The 19,067-nt window shown below is 50.0% G+C and overlaps 1 protein-coding gene and 1 long non-coding RNA gene across 4 annotated transcripts; one reads left to right on the top strand and one right to left on the bottom strand.

Moving 5' to 3' along the window:
• Nucleotides 1–810: 810 nt before the first annotated feature.
• Thy1 (Thy-1 cell surface antigen) lies at nt 811–5,485 on the bottom strand. The gene is made up of 4 exons (XM_005378342.1): nt 5,377–5,485; nt 3,361–3,421; nt 2,556–2,891; nt 811–2,062 (listed from the first exon to the last, which is right to left on the bottom strand). The coding sequence occupies exons 2-4, from the start codon at nt 3,395–3,397 to the stop codon at nt 1,950–1,952; spliced, it is 486 nt and encodes a 161-aa protein (XP_005378399.1). The 5' UTR covers nt 3,398–3,421; nt 5,377–5,485; the 3' UTR covers nt 811–1,949.
• Nucleotides 3,428–14,157, top strand: LOC102008709. 3 transcript variants are annotated; one of them, XR_001232902.1, is made up of 7 exons: nt 3,428–4,490; nt 5,155–5,233; nt 5,763–5,900; nt 6,135–6,235; nt 9,282–9,406; nt 13,681–13,954; nt 14,079–14,157. It is a non-coding gene; the product is annotated as an uncharacterized LOC102008709 (long non-coding RNA). The 3 variants fall into 3 exon arrangements; XR_260004.1 differs by having other exon boundaries at nt 3,428–5,233; XR_001232903.1 differs by having other exon boundaries at nt 3,428–5,233; nt 13,712–13,954.
• Nucleotides 14,158–19,067: the final 4,910 nt, after the last annotated feature.

The raw sequence follows: 19,067 nt of genomic DNA on the forward strand, positions 1-19,067 counted from the left end.
ATTAAATTAGACCTGCGCCTTTAAGAAAAATGCTCAGAAAGACCCATCTATATGGTGCTAAATACCAAATGAGTCAGCCTCCTCCCGCACATTCCCTGGCAAAGCCAGGCAGGCCGGGGAGGGGCTGCCTCACTAACAGCCGCTGGAGCCATGACTACCCGTGGCCACTGCCTAACCCCTGTCCAAGCATGAGCCCTGGTGCTATTCTCATTTCAGGGCAGCGTGTGTGTGTGTGTGTGTGGGGGGGGGGCACTGTTCTCTATTTCCAAAGGAACAAGATCCACCCCTAGTTCCTTTCTGCAGACACTGCTTAGATTGAAGGATGGACGCGTGTCGTGCCACCTTGATGACATGGACGTTTCTCACTGAACCTCTCTCCTGTGCTCCAGTGCCCTCTGACTAGTAGAGGGCACTTGAGGGGTCTTTCTGAGGAACAGCCAGAGCTGGAGGCAGCAGCAGACTGTACACCGGCACTTGTTCTTGCATATGTGCTTGTATCTCCTGGAACCAGGGCCACCGGGCTCTGCCCACACTTTGGCAGGTGAGTCTGCTGTGGCAGCCAGGTGAGTCAGCAGAGAGGGGATTTTTATTTATTTGGGTAAATTGTCATGTTTGAGTCATTCTGAAAAGAAGCCCAGCAAGCAGTGGTATGTCCCTGGGGGTGGAGGCTGCAGAGGAAGAAGGCAAGGGCAGAGGAGGAGCTGGTGTCCCCCAGGGTCTCACTGGGCTTCCTGCCCACAGAAACTCCCAGCCAAGGGGAGGAGGCAGTCCGGGGACTGTGGAGAAGCCTAGCAGAGATGGACATAAGGATAGACTCCAGAGGCCGAGTTTTATTGTGCAGTTTTCTTTTTCCTCAATGAGATGCCAGTAGCTGTGGTGGCACTACACACAGTCACAGGACAGGCAGAGCCGCCAGGGGTGGGGGGGCTGGGTATTGGAAAACACTATCTCCCAAGGAGTGTGCCACCTGGGGTGTCACTCAAGGCCTGCCTCAGGCCCCCTGAAGTCTCTGAGGAGATAGGCCTGGGAGGCAGTGGCTGTTTTGAGGCTTGGGGCCCAGCCGGCAGAGGCTGGGAGTGATGGGTGAGCAAGAACTTCCCTTGGAAAATTGATGCAAATTCTGTGGGGCTCTGGGTATCCCACTGACTTTGAGTCTGTGGGACAGAGCTTTTGGGAGCCTGGGACAGCTGGGGGCACTGTCTCCTGCTGTCACTCTCAACTGGTGGTGCTGCAGTGAAGGACAGCAGGCTCACATTTTCAGCTTCCTTAGGTGGGGACAGCCAGCTGATAGACCCTCACTATCTCCCCGCCAATCTTGTATTAGTGCTGCTGCTTCCCGCTGAGTCTGTATCCTCAGTGGGCAGCACCCCTGGCCCAAGGCCCTAGGGGACTTCTATAGTAGCCGGAGGGAGTTTTCTGCTGTGGCTGAGAATGCTCCTGGAGACACTCACTTCTCACCTTCATGTGACATGTCTCACACGCTCGTGGCGCCCTCACACCTGGGGTCTGGAGGTCTCAGCACAGAGTACATCTGGGCTAGGCCCAGACACACCCACTTCCTCCTCCTCCCAGGCTTCTGGTCCCAGTGGACAAGGATGATCATCCCTCAGGTTCAACCCCCACTCCACTCCCCATCACATACCCTCACTCCCTGTCAGATCCCCTGTCCTGGCTTTCCTTGTCACACTCCCAAAGAAAAGGAAGGATAACCCCTAAATAAAACAGGTAGAAGCAGCTCTGGGACAGAGTACAAAAAGACAGCCAGAGGTGTGCAGAGAGGGGGATGTGGGTAGATGATTGCATGCAGCACTGGGGTTCTTCATTGGGAATGGGGTCTGTTTTTCTCCCCAGTATGTGTAGGGGTTTGGGGAAGGGGTGAGCCAGCTCAGAGAAGCAGGATCTCTGCACTGGGCCTTGAGGCTTCCTGTGTCCTCCATGGGCCCATCCAGTTACAGGGAAATGAAATCTGTGGCCTGGAGGAGGGAGAGCGAGAGCAGGAGCAGCAACAGCCACGAGGTATTCTGCGCCAGCAGGCTTATGCCTTCACACTTGACCAGTTTGTCTGTGGAGAAAGAATGGGGTGAGGGGAGGCACCGGAAGTCAGGAGGCACAGGCCCAAAGCATGGGTGTGTTCTCTTTGGGCCAACCTGGTCTAACAGAACCAACAGTATTTCCCATTAGCAAGGTCCTGCGCGCTGGCATACATACCTTATGAAAATCTACTAAACACGTCACAAGAAGAGGGTGGAAGAGGCAGTGCCCCCTGTTTTGCAGGTGGGGAATGGATTGGGGAGGCCAAGGGACTTGCCTGAAGTCATGGTGGAAGCAGATACCACACTGCTGTGCCTCTCTAACTAGCCCTCTGCTCTTTCCCCTTCACATCAGAAGCAGTGGTTCCCCAGGGGACCAGGCAGCAGTTGCGGGGAGAATGAGGGAGTCATGGGGCCCATCTCCCCTCTGGTCTGGCCACGGCAACTGTCTGCTGTCCTAGCTAGCTGGGTGGTCCCCAGCCTGGCTCTCCCAGTCCATTTGGCCTTGTTGGGGATTTGCCTCACCTCTGATCACAGAGACATTCCTATAGTTGGGGGCGGATGGCTGGCCAGAGATGCGGAGTTCGCACGTGTAGGTCCCCTCGTCCTTGTAGGTGAAGTTGGCTAAGTAGAGAACCTTGATGTTGTAATTGCTGGTCAGGTTGGTCCGGGAGCGGTATGCGTGCTCAGGCACCCCCATAGTGCCAAAGAGCACATGCTTCTTTTTCTCACGGGTCAGGCTGAACTCGTACTGGACAGGCAGAGTGGTGGTATTCTCATGGCGGCAGTCCAGACGAAGGTTCTGGTTCACCAGGCAGGCTGTTAGGCTAGTCACTTTCTGCCCTCGGGACACCTGCAAGACTGGCACCAGCAGTGCCCATTCCAGTTAGTGGAGAGCTGGTGATGAGGGGCGGCCCACCCACATCATCCCCGGACAGTAGACATGACCAGGGAGGGCACAGGGGGCTGCTCTTTGAGTGCCTCTTTCTACTCCAGGGATCCTGGAAGCAGAACTCCCACCCCCACCCCAACACCCTGACCTCTCTCCCTAGTCTCCTTGACCCTGGGTCCCATTAGTGAGTCGCAAGGACAAGTAATCTTGGGGAGTCCTGAGTTCCCATTTGGAGATTCCCATTCACTAGCATGGGACAGGGCTCAGTGAATTATTTCTAAAGGTCAGCTGGGTGAGTAGCTAGCTGTCTTTGGGAGGCAAAAAAGCCCTCTCTCCCCTAGCCAACTGCACTTTCTGAGGCTCTGAGGAAGAAGCAAACTTCGGTGAAGAAAGGCAAGCCAGGGTCCCTGGAATGTCAGCCTGCCCCTTGCTGAGTACCTGCCAGCAGGAGGGCGATGCCGATGGCTGGGTTCATGGTGCCAAAAGGTCTGTCCTGGATCTGGGGTGGGAATAGAGGGGGATTAGCCAAGAGATGGGACCTGTGTGCCCACACTTAATGCCGATAATGGGACTCTTGGGGAACACAGTGGACATCTAAGCCACTCTCTCCACCCCTCTCTTCTTCATTTCTCTTTGGAGGTGACACTTCCTCTGGTTCTTTCCTCCTTAGGAAAGCAAGGGAGGGAGAATACACCTGGAATGGTGGGGTGTTGGTGCATGCTCACGGTGCACTTCCCAGCTGCGTGACTTCAAGGGATTTATCATCTTCACCACTCTTTTTCCTTGGGCAGGGGCTTCCTATTTACTTACTTTTGAAAGTTTACTTTCGTAAAATACAGATAGCATTTACTACCTGGGCCACATTTCAAGAATACAGTTGGGTATTGCTTAGTACATTCACACTGCTGCACATCCGCTCTCTAGCACTCTTTCTGAACGACTGAACTCTATACTCATTAAACGAAAATTCTCCATTTAGGGATTTTCTCTGTCTTGTCCAGAAGTAAATTTCCAATGCCTAGAACAGTTCCTGGCATGTGGTAGATGTTCAAAATATATTTACTGAAGGGACGAAGAAGGCTCTCTCAACCTTAGATACCCAAGGGGTTGTGGTAGGGATTAAGAAAATGATAAACATCTGGCCCTAGACTGCTCCATAGTACATGGCCCTGAAGTGTTAACAGCTTAGGATCATGTCAGGTGTGTGTTTGGCTAAGGCCCTCCAGACAGGCCTGTACTGGGCACTCGGTTAAGGCGTTCCCAGATGTTTGCCAGGGTATCCTCTGACTGCAAAGAGCAAAGATGCCTCTCCAAGATTCCTGGAGCAGTGGTTTTCCAGTCTGGCTTATATGGCCACTCTGCCTATACTCCCCACCTAGTCCTTTTCCTACTTAAACATCCTTAAATGGACCAGCATTTTGGCGACACGGAGTAGACAGCCTCCGCAGCAGAGCTCGCCTTGGAGGAGTCGCACGAGGAGCTCGGGTCCGGCCTGAGCTGCGAGCGCCCGGGTGCAGAGGGCGCGCCACTCCAGCGTCCAGGATCGCTGACGTTCTGCCCTGAGGAAGGTGAGGCTAGGATCTGACGCCGTGAGGCTAGAGGGAATGCCTACTCGGTCCGGGGTGGAGCTGCCGCCCTGAGCCAGACCCCGAGGCTCTGCAGCGGAGGAAAGGAGCTGGCATCTGGCTTTGAGTGGAGGACATTAGGTGATGGAGGAGAAGTGAGGCCTGGGATTTAGGAGGCGGGGGAGCAGTGGGCAGAACAAGAAAGAAAAGAAATGGGGCCGGGGCTGGAGAGAGATGTGGAGCCAAAGAACGGGTAGAGAGTTAGGGAGGGGCTGTTTCCTTTGCTAGGTGTCCTCCGCAGTCCAGACCCTGAGCTGCTCAGCGCGGGCTCCCTCGTTAGCCCCGCTACTCGGCTAGCCCCACCCTTGTTATTTCCCTATTCCGATCCTCTTTCCCAATTGAGGGCCCCCTTCCCCCTCTCTTCTTTCCCAGCTCTCCCCTCCCCCATCTGCCCGCCTTCCACCCAGTCCCCGCCCGCGGCACTGCGGTTTCTCTACCTTGGCGCCCCGCACCCAGCCCGCCGCGAGGTCACCGAGCTGAGATCCCCTCTGGCTGTCCACCCTCCACCCTCTCGCCTATTCCCTCGCCTCCCCACCCTTGAGAGCTGGGTATGGGGTCCTCTGGGTGGAGAGCAGCGCCAAAGGTCGCACTTGGGGTCCTTCCCCAGGTTCTCCCGCGGCGCTGCAGCCGCGGACAACCGCCCGCCAGTGGGCGAAAGCCTGCGGGAGGCTTCCCTCAGAGGCGAGGTATGGCGCGGCCGCTGCCCCGAAGAGCATCGCGCTCCCATCCCCTCCCATCCCGGGCTGGCGTGCAGGTCCCTCTCCCAGATCTGCGCGGCTCCTTCCCGCGGCCGCCTGCGTCCCTGTCCCCGCCTGGCTCCAGCTCTCACCTGGACCCTGTCCTCTGCCGCTGCACCCTCCTCGGGACGCGATGCTGCCGCCTCCAGTTGCTGCACCCTGCACCAAGCCCGCAGTTTTCACCAGGGGTGGGGGAGAGGAGCGTGGGGAGGGCCCGGGGCTCAGCCAATCAGAGGCTAAGGGGAGAGGATGGGGGTGGCGAGGGGCGGGGTGGGAGGAGGTGGCAGTGATGTCTGGGTGTGGGAAGGGGGCCCACTCTTGCGGAAGGGGGACCCTAGCTCTGTGGCTGGCTGCCTCGGCCAGGGGCGGGAGGATTTGGGAACCCGGGATCAGAGTGGAGCAGCCCAAAGAATATTAGCCTCCTCCTCCTGCAGCGAGTGCTCTCCTTTTAAGGGTGTAACCCTTTCCTCTTATCCAGTCTTCAGAAATCTCTGGGAAAACCGGCGCATAAAGAGTGCAGAAGCCGGATTTGCCACACTTCCGAGTTATCTCCTCCCGAGCCTCCAGTGAGATGTTTTGGGGTTGGAATATCCCGGGCCTTTCTCCAAGGAGGCCGGTAGGATGCATTCCACGGCATTCCATGGGAGCAGCCCTTTGGTAGCAGGGCAGGCAATGCTCCCACCCGGTCCTCCCCTGGTCCCCAGCCCTGCCGCATCCCTTCCTATGCTCCAGAGCACCTTGCCCTTCAGGGGAACCTGCAGGTGCTTTTGGCTGTGGCTACTCCTGGTCTCCTCTGGGGTCTGGGCTGATGCCAGGTTCTCACTTTCTGAATTGTCTGCTTGGTCTTCAGAAGACAGAAGGAATGTTGCCTTCCACCAAGCACGGTGCTCACAACAGACATGGTCACACTACCTCTTCAACCCATCCCACCTCCATCTGGCTCCCTGGCTGGTAAGTGGGAGGGCTGCTAGGTGGTGGCCTTGGAGCCCAAGCTCTCAGTGCTGAGCTCCTCTGCTGTAATGCCTGTAGCTGGAGGGAGAGGGAAGGGGAACTTCCAGAAAGGGGTGAGGGTGACTAAGGCTGGAAGGGGATAGGCTGAGATCCAGGTTCTGATCCTGGAGGAACCCCTTCTACCCCATCAATTTGACGTCACCAGAAAGAGTCTCTTTTTTAACAGCCAGTGCTGATGAATTGTTCCTCCAACCCAGAGGTACAGAGATTTTTTTTTAAAAAAACTAAGGTTTATTTGATTGATTTGAGCCCCCAGGCTTCTTTGTGAATCCTGATCACAACATCCTGTGGGCTGGCCCTGCCGCCCAGCCTTCTCCTGCCTCTTCTCTGTTTCCTATTTCTTCGTAGAAGTCAGCCCTGGCACCTCTGCTGCAGTTTCCAGTCCTGTAAAGGCACTGTTGGAAGCTACTCCCAGGCTTCAAGTGGGAGTTTCACTTCTCTCAGTGTCCCAGGGGGCTATGTGGTCTCCCAGCATGGAGTGATGGCATGCTCTAACTAGACTAAGCCCTGTGGATGGTCCAGTCCCAAGGGTGATTCACTCTGGTAAGCCACGGAAGCTCCTAGGACATGTTTAGGAAAAATGCAGCTGCTCCAGCCCGTCTAGGACCTCCTTACTCTTGTACTGAGTCTGCACTATTTGCAAGCTTCCCAGGACCTGTGGGCTAGGGAACCCTGGTGTAATAAGACTGTCCATCCTCACGGATTGCTTTTCATTGGTCATCGGATAATGTTAAGGCCCTGGATGGCTTGGCTCCTGGCCACTGACCTCTACCATCCCATCTTTCCCATTCATCTCCCTGCTGTACTCTAGACATGCTGCCTTCCTCTGTCTCTCCACAGCCCTGTGTTTGCTCCTGTTTAACAGCTTTCTGATCCCTAGGCTGGCGATCTTTCTTTTCAGAATATAATTGGTTTAGCTTTTCTTCCTCTTACACACACACACACACGCCCACACACACACACACACACACACCACACATACACACAGAGCTAGGGGATGGAGATGGTTCTTTTTTGGGGGGAAAACATACCCAAAAGTCCCTTAACTGCAGACGATGTCAGGGCTGTGGCTGGCTGAGGTGCTGGGTGCTCTGTGGCCTGTCTCTGAGTGTTGCTGGGCGGAAGGCCTAGCTGTGCTACTTTGATAAGATTAGGAGGACCTGGCCTACTTTCAGGGTCCCCAGGCACTTTGTTGTTAGGAAGGGCAGGGGAGCATTTCCTGCCAGGTGTGTGCAGTTGTGTGTCTGTTAGAACGAGGTCCCCAGGTGGATGGAATTGAAGGCTCAAGAATGAAAATCTAGGGTTTGGGTAGGGCCTTAGGGTGGCAAAAGTGAGGGGATCTTAAAATTCTCAGTCATTAATGGACAGGGTTGGAGTGCTGAAAGCAGGAAGGAGTCCAGTCAGGGCAGGGTGTCCTGCCAGACTGTGGCTGCCCTGTCAGTCCCTTAGGTTTCTGTTCTCCTGCTGCCCCTGGTAGAGACAGATGAGAGTAGAAATTCCTCTAAAAATATTCATTTCCTTATGCTGACCAAGGGACTACCAGCCGTTCACTCTCCATGGTCACTGGTTCCACACAATGTCCCTGCAAAATCTCAGAGCCTCCCCATCATTTTATCCTGGGGACCTGAAGCCCCTAAAGGGAGAGGATTTGTCCAAGGTCAGACGGACACTTTGCTCAGCTCAGCCTGTGGATCTTATCTCCTGACTCCATGCCCCCTGCCTTTCAGTGCTCCTAGCATGGGTCCTCAGACCTGGGCTAAACTGATTTCACTGGTCCTAAGCTGGGAACACACAGATCGACAGGGCACAGTCTCACCCTCAAGGTGTGTTGTGGGGGGAATAGATAGATAACTAGAGAGCAGTAGGGTAAGTGCAGGTAGAGATGTGTACAGGGTGCTGTGAGCGTCCACAGAGGTGCACAGGAGGGTCCAAATTGGGAGGGGGGCCTTCTTGAAGGAGATGAGCGTGATGTATGGCAGATATCACATTTGTGGCCCCCAGCGAATCTTGCCTCCTGGTACCTGTGTACTGTGTGTGATCCCTTTCCACGCTGATTCTGGGCTTGGCCATGTGCTTTGTTTTGGCCAATAGGCTGTCAGCAAATGTGGTCTCCACTGAGGTTCACCTTCCTGGAAGGCAAGTACTGTAAGAGGAAGCCTGAGCTAGCCAAGTGGACTGAGGTAATATCAGTCACTGTTTGGAAGCAACCGGCTCCCAGCTGACCTGCCATGTGACAACAAAAGCATGTGTGACCCTCAGTGCCATGAAAAACACAAACCAGACACCCCAGATAAACCTGTATTGGTTCTATTTTTGTTTTTTGTTTTTTTTGGTTTTTCTCTGGTACCGGGAACCAAACTCACGACCTTGCGCTTGCCAGGCAGGCGCTTTTGCCGCTGAGCTAAATCCCCAGCCCCAAACCTGTATTGGTTCTAAAACCTGGTGAAGTCTATCTCCTCTTTTTGAATCTCCGTGGGTTTGTGTCTGCTTCAACTAATACAGTAAGCACAGGTGACATTAAGAGTCTGCCTGCAGGTCTCAGAAAGCCATATAAGCTCTGTCTTGTTCTCTGGAACACTTTCTCTTGGGGCCAGCATGGAAAAGGTCTGACCACCCTGTGGCCACCATGAATGTCTCCAAGCTGTTTCAATGAAGGAGAGTGGTGGCTGGAACAAGGTTGACTTGTGTTAGGTTAGGTCATGGTGAAGCAGGTGGCAAAAGCACTGCTGTGGTACTTAGATGATAGAAAATGTGCTACTAGAGTTTCAGTAAGTCCCGCCCCTGCCCTGAATTCACCCGTGTGCTGGAAGCTTGGTTCCCAGGGTAATGGTATTGAAAGTGGTGGGACTTTAAGAGGTGGGGCCAGTGGAAGGTAATTAGATCATGGGGCTCCACCCTCATGAATGGATTAATGCTGAGTCCGGGAGCAGGTCAGGTTTCTGGGACTGGCCTACAGCTCACTGTCACTTGCTTCCTCTCTTACCAGGAGATCTCTTTCATGTGCGGCCGCTGCTATGTGATGCCATCTGCCACATTATGAGGTAGCCAGAAAGCCCTTGCCAGATGCTGACCAGATGCAGCCCCAAACTTGGACTTTCAGCTTCTAACACTGTGAGCTAAGAAAGCTTCTCTTTTTTGTTCCTCTCCTCTCTTCTCTTCTCCTCTCCTTTCCTCTCTGTCTCCTCTCCTCTGTTCTCTTCTCTTCTCCTCTCTCTCCTTTCCTCTGTTCTCTGTTCTCTCCTTTTCTTCTTTCTCTCTCTTCTTTCCTTTTCTTTTTCATTTTTGACAGTCTTGCTATGTGGCCCAGGCCGACCTTGAATTCATGATCCTCCTTCCTCAGCCTCCCAAGTATGCCAGGCTAAAAAACTGTTTTGTTATGAGTCACCCAACCTCAGGTTCTCTGTTGTAGTAACTATTATGGCTTGTACTTAGATATCCCCCCAAAACCTCTTGCACTCATAGGTGGGGCTTTTGGGAGCTGGCTGGATGTAGGACATGTGATACTGGGATTAAGGGTATGTGGTTCTAAATTGGCCCAGTGTTTGGAATTAGCATAGTTCTGGGTGTGAAAAATGGAAACGTCTAGGTGTGGCTGGCACCAATCAATAGGCTTATAACCTGGACAGAATGTAAAAGGAGAGAGGGAAGGCAGGCTTTCTGCTGCTTTACTGCCTCCTGCCTGCCCTGCCATGGGCTGTTTCTCCTTTGTGATGCCCCTGTGCTGAGCTACTCTGCCTTGGAGCCAGCCAACTATGATCTGAAACCTCTACACACGATGAGCTGAAATAAACCTTTCTTCCTTTAACTTGTAGGTGTCGGGTATTTTGTCTCAGCAACGAGAAAAGTAACTAAGACAGTAATATAAGACGGAGTGAGATAGCGCCTAATGAGTTTGTAGACTTGGCTAAGGAGATCTAGAGATGGAATGCTCAAAGTGTTGTTGAGGTGCTACTGAATAAACATCCGGACTGTGTGACTGAGTATTGTAAGAGAGAGATGACCTCAATGAGACCCGTGTAATTTATTGGAAAAGAAAACTAGTCCTCATTTCCATTCTTTCCAGCAGGCAACAGATTCTCAAAATAAGAACTGGCCAGGTTGGGGATATAGCTCAGTGGCACAGTGCCTGCCTGGCAAGTGCAAGGTCCTGAGTTTGATTCCTGGTACCAAAAAAGAAAAAAAAAAAGAGAAAAGAATTGACTTCAAGAAAAAGATGAAGTCAAGGGTATGGCTACAGAACACTTGTTAAGATTCCCAGAAGATACAACCAGTTTCTAGTAGATCTTAGCTAAACAAAAGGATTTGTGGGAATGTTAAGATCGTGCTATTGCTGAAGTAGCATCTTCTTGAAATTAATCATGTGTCTGGTACACAGAATGGACTCCCACAACATTCACAGAGAGCCCATAAACTTTTGAAGGCTAATCATTTGGCAAAATGATTAGATTAAAAGAGGTTGAAACAGTTCAAAATGAAAAGGAGCCTGGGGGCCCCCAGCTTTCTATGAGCAGGAGGCTGTCCACATGTGCATGGGTAAAAAGGGCTGCCCCGAGAGCAGGACTAAGCCCAGCGGGGACAATGAGGAGCAAGGCAGGACCGGGCCCTTTCCAAGTAATGCCCTGCCTGAGGGGAGGAGCCTTGATCACATGTGTGTGGCTGCCATTCAGAATCACTTTGGCCAGTGATGGCGCTGTATCTGGAGTTTCTCCCCTCTCAACCCGGAGCTTCTGTTGAGTTTATTCCATCTCTGGTTCACCATTGTGCACCAGGCCTGCGGGACTCTGAGTCAGGAGGAGCCACATCCCAGGAGTGCAGCAAGGAAACCCAGCCACAGCCAGGCCGGCTGTGCAGTATGAGCTCAGGGGCTTGAAGCTGATGTCGTGATTGAAGTCACGCTCTGGTGTTCTGCTGTGGCATATGGGGAGGCGGTGCCTCTTTAGGAGAGGGTGGGGAGGTCACTACACCAATGGCCCCTGAGAGGTTGTGCCTCCTCCACTGACTGAGAACTTGGCTATAGAATGCATCTGACCTACGAGACTTGAGCTAAAATGGTGCGAGCAGACATCAGAGGTGCTGTCCACCAGGACTTGCTCCTTGGAACTCTGATGCCATATGAGGAAGCCTGGGATGGCACCTTAAACAGCCCAGATGCCCACCATTGGATGAATGAATAAAGAAAATGTAATTTTTATATATAATGGAATACTACTCAGCCATAAAGAAGGATACATTTGAGACATTTTTAGGTAAATGAATGCACCTTGAGACATTACTTTTAAGTGAAACAAATAGGACACACATGCTCAAGCAATGCATTGTTTTCTTGTGTGAGAAGCTGAAAGCACAAATAAGGACCAAAATGGGTGCTAGACATTGGGAAGTAGGACGAACATGGTAAAACGGGAAAGGGAGCAAGGGAGGGGGAGAGAGAAGGGGAGGAAGGGAAAAGGAGAAAAAAGAGAGACACAAGAAATGGAAACAAAGCTTTTGTAAATAAGCAGGGGGAGAAGTGTTGAGGGAGGGGAGGGGAATGGGAAAAGAAGAAGAATCAAGATATATTAAGCACGGGCACAAATTCCCTGCAATGAATGTGATCATTGTGCATGTCAAAAGTATACCAATAAAGTTATTTTAAAAACCTGCATTTATCAGGCTAAATGTAGATTTTCCAGTGAGCAGTGGGGATCCTTGGGGAGCCCTACAGCAGGGGGGAAATGTGTGTTTTTTTTTTTTTTGTACTGGGAGTTGAACTCAGGACCTTGCTAGGCAGGCGCTTGAGTCACTGAGCTGTATCCCTGGTCCTGGGGGGAAATGTGAAGAAGTATTTTGGGTGGATTATTGGGAACTGGGGCCGGGGTGGGGCTGGAAGGGTGCCCAGGAAGCCACCATCAGAGCACAGCGAGGAAGTCCTGCTGAGGGGCGAGGGGCTCACACGGGCAGCCGTGGACGTGGGGAGGATAGGGCGGAGGAACACCCCTAGGCACTCTTGCAGGAGCCGGTCAGGGCTCCCCGCTTCTCGGAGAGGCTGCTCTGAGGAGCGATAAGAGCAGAGGCAGCTTTGGGGCAGTGGAAGATGATTCAGTGTTGGCTGCGCTGAGCTTAAGGAGCATGCGCAGCACCCATGTGGAGGTTGGAGCTCAGGGACAGCGTGAAGCGGATGGAGGCAAATAGCTGGGGAGAGCACCCTGGGCGCTCTTTGGCCGGGACCCCGAAGGGCACTGCTACTGATAGAGCCAGGAGAGCAAAGCCCCAGCGATGGGCACCGTCCTGAGGAGAAGTGGTCCATGCCGCGTGTAAGCGGCAAACACATCCATTCAATTTTGGCAGCTAGGTGAAGACCATTTTAGGAGTGGGTGGGAGCCTGAGGTTGTTGTTTCAAAATTGTATTATAAAATTTTATTATAATTTATTATGCACTACTGATAGTAATATTAAAATAAATAATAAGTTGTTCCTCTTGTTATAAACTGTTACTTGGGGCTGGCAAGGCCAACAGATCAGAGATGGCTGCCACTGAAAGACGGTTTGTTAGACTCAGATCTGAGCAGGAGGTGGCATGCCACCCACAAAGCACCGGGTCTGTCAGGGGAAGCAGGAGGAGGGGGCACTTGTGGACAAGAGTCTTTATATGGGTCCCCTAGGAGGGAGTGAGTGAGGCAGGGTGAGAAAGTTTGAATTACTTCAGCTGGCGTTAAGTTCGGGGCTGTCCCTAGTTGTCCAGTAGCTGGCCCTGGATGACTAGGGGTGGTGACGGTGGTCCAGAGTGTGAGAATAACAGCACAGGAGATGGCTGGGACGGGGAACATTTCTTCCATCTCTAGGAACTGGTGAACCCTGGAAAGGAGGGGCAGCCTGTCCGCATGTCAAAGTCAGAGCACAGAAAGCAAGAGACCTGATTCACAGGTTGAGGAGTGAGTGGGCAGACAAATCTGAGGATGTAAAAGCAAGGAGGAACCTTGACCACAGGGTCAGAGGCCCATGGGCCCCCTCCTTTTCCCAGGGGAGAAAGTAGGCTGCTGGCTACCACAGCATAGGTGCTGAAAGTTGGCTCTATTCTTTGCAGGAGGACAGAACCTGCCTCCTGGTAAGATCTTCCTTGGGCTTGTCTGCTAGGCAGCAGGTCCTGGCAGAGATCCTAGAACACACGGGCTGTGGAGCTCTTGGACCGCCAGCCTCAACCTCAGGGCTTTGGTCTGGCTGAGCTCAGCTGTTTGCAGCCTGCACCAAGGGAGGGGGCAGAAAGGGCTCTGGGAGTGGTGAGGGTGGCTGCCCAAGTCCTGATTCACTCTCTCCAGTAAGGGGAAAGTGAATTAGTAGGGTTTTTTTTTTTTTTTTTTCGGTCAGCAACAGCTATGCTTAGAAGTGAACAATATTCATTCTTGTAGGATGTGAGCAGAGCTACTTTCCCATCTTTAGGGGAAAAAATACAGGCAGAGATCCTGCAGCTGTCTGAGGCCACCTCCACCACAAACTTCCTTAGTCAGCAGCACTGCTCCCATCTTCAGCAACACTGGTCTGTAAAAACGCTGCTATGATGCCCTCGATTCCTCCCTGGAAAGAGGCTGCTGGCCCCCAGTGCCCCTTGCCAGCTGGTTTCAGCCAACAGTGTTGCAGCACGTGGCACAACGTCCTGCAGCTACGCGGGCCTGCCGTGCCAAGGTAAGGGGAAGATCTCAGACCAGAAGAGGAAGAGGAGGAAAATGAGAAGTATTTTAAGTTAGAGGCGTTTCTGCTGCTTCCTGGCAGGAAATAATAACGTTAATCAATGCTCTTTTTTCCAAAGTGCACTGTGTGGGACGGCGTTGGAGTTTCAGTTTCTCTGGTCAAGAGCGTGGGGAGCAACCCAAGAGCTCACATGACGGTGAGTATGTGCACGTGTGTGTGCACGCGTGTCTGTGTATGTACGTGGGGCAGGGGTAATTGGTGCTTGGTGCTCTCTTCTCACCCAGGCACACGCTGAGCCCTGGACACCCCTCTCCTTAGCTCATCCAGGCACATCGCTGTCCTTTGAGCTTCCCAGGAGATATTGGAGGAGAAAGGGACAGACCTGAGCAGGCGTCCTTCTCAGCCCAAATCCTGGGAGCCATCTTTTCTTCTTCATGCATAGATCCAAAATTGGATTCTAGTGGCAAAATGCTCTTTGGAGTCTCTCTATCCTCCCTGACATATCTCTGGCTCTAACCCTCATCTTTCTTGCTTAGACCATTGCAGTTGTTTTCTAGCTGGTATCCTGTCTCTCGTCTCTTCCTTTGCATGTTACCAGAGTGACTTTCTTCTAAACATATTTGGTTTTTTATTTTTTAATTGCAGCTGGGCATAGTAGTAGGCACTGGTAGTCCCATCTACTCAAGAGGCTGATGCAGGAGGATTTCTTGATTTCGTGAGTTTGAGACTAGCTTGGACAATATAGTGAGACTTTGTCTAAAAAAATTATATGCACTTGTCTCTCAGTATCTATAGGAGCTTGTTTCCAGGATGCTCTGTAAATATAAAAATCTGTGGATGCTGCAGTCTTTTATATAAAATTGTGCAGTATTTACATGTAACCTATATATATCCTCCTATAAACTTTAAATCATTTCTATATCACTTATAACAGTTAATGTAATATAAATGCTATGTACATAGTTGTTAGGTTGTATTATTTATACAATAATGACAAGAAAAAAATCTGTGCATGTTCAGTATAGATACAATTTTTTCCCAAATAGTTTCATTCTCAAAATAGTTGAATTCAAAGACACAAGACCTATGGATACAGAGCGCTGAGTAGGCTTTAAAAAATTGTAATGTGTTCCTACAGCCCCAAATACAACGGTGTGAAGCAGCATAGAGTGAATAGTAAGAATTTCAGCTCCTGTCGCCTAGCCACTGCTATGGTTAGCAGTTGTGCACCCTTCCAGAGATATTCTCTGTTACACAGTTTGTTATGTACCTTGCTTTTTTTCATTGAATAATGTCTTGTGGGCCATACTATATCAGGTCATGTTAAGTTGCTTTTTCTTTTATCAACGGTATGATATTCTATCTTATGGCAGTATTATATATTTAACCAGACTGCAATCAGTGGCTATTTAGATGATTTACAAACTATACTATTACAAACCATGCTTCAATAAATGACTCGCACAAATGACATTTTACATAACTTTGCTCTACCTTCAGGACCAGTTATTTAGAATTTGAATACTTTTAATCATTATTATTAGGTGCTTAATTCAAATTAAACTATTTGCTATCTACTTTGCACAAGATGGTCAGGTTTATATCTTCAGTCCCAAGCTCTTCCCTGTGCTTTGACCTGCCAGTCGGTTACTACTTACTACGTGAGGCTAAGCTGTGGCTATCTCAAATCTAATATGGCCTAAGTGGACCTCTGTTCTTTTCCCTGAAATAAGTGGGACCTTGTGCATATAGTACTTGAACCAAAAAGTAGCCATTGTGCTGAATGCTTCATTCCTGTTGTCACCTGCTCACCTACCTCATCGGCTATTTCTCTGCTTCCCACCTCTTGCTGAGCTCTCCTTTTTGCCCTCTTCTCTGCAGCTTTTGCACACTCAGTAGACCTTTCTGCTCCACAGGCCCTGCAGCTGTGGCCCTCCACAGGAAGGGTCTCTGCTGTCACCCAAGCATCTCTCATCAGGACTTAGGCTCTCATAAGAGCAGATGGATTCCAGTGCACCTGTTATGTGCCAGGCACGGCTTTAAGTGCCTTACAAACACTAGATCCTGTTATATATGTTTATAACCACCCTCAGGGTGGGTGCCCTATCACAATCCCCATTTTACAAATGAGGACACTGAGTCGTGGAGAAGTTCATCTGCTGATGGGGGGCTGGGTCTTCTATACTGTTCTGTGAACCCTGAAATGATCCCTGCTCCCACCTGCACCCCTTGCAGCCCAACACTAAACAAACACATTGGATGTTTGCCTCTTGAAACCCTTCAATGACTCAGTGATTTGATGGTCTTTCTTTTGATTCTCTGTTATTTTAACCCCTTTCCCACCTCAGGGCTCTTGCACATACTCGTGGTTTGTGCAAGTTCTCTTCTAAGTTTGTCCTAGTTCTCCTCTCTTCCTTTCCCCTCTCCTCTTTCCTTATTTGGCCACATCCACAGACATTTTTGGTTGTCCTAACTGGAGTAGGCTGAGGGTGCTACTGACATCTAGTGGGTAGAGTCCCTGGATGTTGCTAACCATCCTGCAGCGCACTGGACAATCCCTGCAGCAAAGAATTAACTGGCTTAAAATGTCAACCAATAGTTGGTGAACCCTGGTCTGTTGAACACTTCCCAATATCTTTATGCAGTGCAAGCAGAAACAACGAGACGACACCCAGGATTTGGGGCAGATTTATTTATATCAACGGGCACTGACAAGGAACCAGCCCTTACAAAAATGTCAGGCCTTGTAAGCCCAGGGAAAGAGGTTTTTATGGGGTTGCAAGAGGGCAGGCGGTACAGAGGTAGAGTACTTGGCTGTCTTTGATTGGTTCTTACAGTATGCATCACAGTGACCAGATGTTTCTAAGGGACAGAAGCAACTGGAACTGGAAGAGGAACTTTTACCTGGGCAGCTAACAAACTGAAGTGTACTGGCTGGGGGTGTGTGTGCATTTTCTGCTATATTTACATGATTTATTCATTTTCATACTTTACCTGCTGATTGAAAATCTCACCTCTCCAGAGATATCTCCCTGACTATCCCATTTGAGGAGATCTGGCCTCAAGCCCCACCTAAGTTATTGCTGTTACTGTCTTAATTATGACTGCTTTTGCTTTATTTTGTCCTCTTTTTCTGGTTATCTCACTTTAAAGCTTAGGCCGCTTGTCCCTAATCAACATTAAAAACAAGGAAACAAACAAAAATATGAGAGAGATAGTTTAGGTTTTTATGTTTGAGTAATGTGTAGTCTTTACAGTTTTATCCTAATAATATATTTTTGTTTCTACTGTAATTAGGGTCTATCTTTACATTATACTTTCTAAACTATATTATCATGGAAATTAGTACCAATGTTTGAGAGTCATTTATTGAATTGATAATTAGTGTTATGAATTGTTTGCATGATTCCTTCTGTATCTACCCTGTGTAATACGGTAGCCATTCACTACATATAGTTATTTAAATACACTTAAACAAATTAAAATAGAATAGAAATTCAGTTCCTCAGATACATTAGCTATGTTTAAAGTGCTAAGTAGACATTGTGGCTAATGGCTACCATATTGGACAGTAGGATATAATATTTCCATCACTGCAGAAATTTCTATTAGACTACATTGTCCTATAATATGGTCTCTGTTATGGTTTATATCTGGATGTCCTCCCCAAAGCCTCATGCACTCATAGGTGGGGCTTTTGAGAGCTGATTGGATGATTGGGATGTGACACTTATCAATGGCTTACTCCGCTGGTGAGTTATAGCTGAAAGTGATGTTGGGAGGTAAAACCTGGTGGGAGGAGGTGGGTCACTGTGGGTGTGGCCTGGGAGAGTATCTCCCTCCTTCCTCCCTTGACCTCTGTCTGCTTTCTGACTGCGGTGCCCTGAGTAAACCTCCTCTGCCAGACCCTTCTGCCATGCCACCCTGCCTTGGAGCCAGATTGGGGACCAAAACTGTGACCTAAGATGAACCTTTCTCCTTTAACTTGCGAGTGCTGAGTATTGTGTGTCACAGCTGAGAAAGTAACTAAGACAGTCCTATATTAAAATAAAACATATATACATATCATACACACAGAAAGTATATATATGTACATAGATGCAGATCTATAATTACAGGTTTCTATCTGTTGTAATACTACAGATCATTAAAGGTTTATTTTTCTTTTTATACAATGTACCTCTGTTAAATGAATAGGAAACATTAAATTATTGAATGTTAAAAGGATGACATACGATGGAGAAATCCCTACTTTGCTGCAATAAAAAAATACTCTGCTTCATAAGATCTGTTTATTTAAAGAGCTTGTATTTAATCCAAGACAAAGTGATATATCATGATGGGAGGATCTGATTCCATAAATGAATTCTCCAGGAGGGCAAGAAGAAGAGTGTTGGGGAGATAATGCTACATCCTCCATTTCATCTTCTCTTCACATGCCTAGAAATGAATGCTGCTAAGGATTATGGGAGTGGATGATTTTTATTTGCATCCTCTGAGATCCCCTCTTCCAAGCTCTGGCTACTGCCTCTGCCCAGCTTCTTAGTGAGTAGTGTGGAACCCTGGTCCTTGCCCACTGAGTGACACAGCCCTACTCAGGGGGGCAGGAAGCTGTGGGTTTGGGAGGCTGAGTGGGGTATCAGGGAGGAGGGCATGGGTCTTGTTTGTGCCACCTGAGGCTGACTGCAGAAAGCTCCTACTCATAGTAGGTGCCCATGCATGGTTGTGTTTCCGAGTCTTCTCTGGGGTTAGAACTGGTAGGAGCAAATGAGGGCAGTGCCCCCCTCATGACTGTGCAGACAGACTGGCTGGTTTCTCCAAGAGAAAGTTTGGGCTAGGACTAGGGACAGGTGAACCTGTCTGGGTTTAGATATCAGACTGGCGTTCCCAAAGGCTTGAATATGTTGGAGTTTAATCCCACTGTGAAGGTGGAAGTGTAATGTATCTATGATGTTCAGAGATGTGGACTTTAGAAAGTGATTAGGATTAGCTGGGCATGGTGACACACGCCTCTAATCCCAGCACTCAGGAGGCTGAGGCAGGAGGATTGCCATAAATTCAAAGCCAGCCTGGGCTACCTAGTGAGCCTCTGTCTCAAAAAAAAAAA

Source organism: Chinchilla lanigera, unplaced genomic scaffold (assembly GCF_000276665.1).
Source record: "Chinchilla lanigera isolate Chin_1 unplaced genomic scaffold, ChiLan1.0 scaffold00011, whole genome shotgun sequence".
Taxonomy (NCBI): domain Eukaryota; kingdom Metazoa; phylum Chordata; class Mammalia; order Rodentia; family Chinchillidae; genus Chinchilla; species Chinchilla lanigera.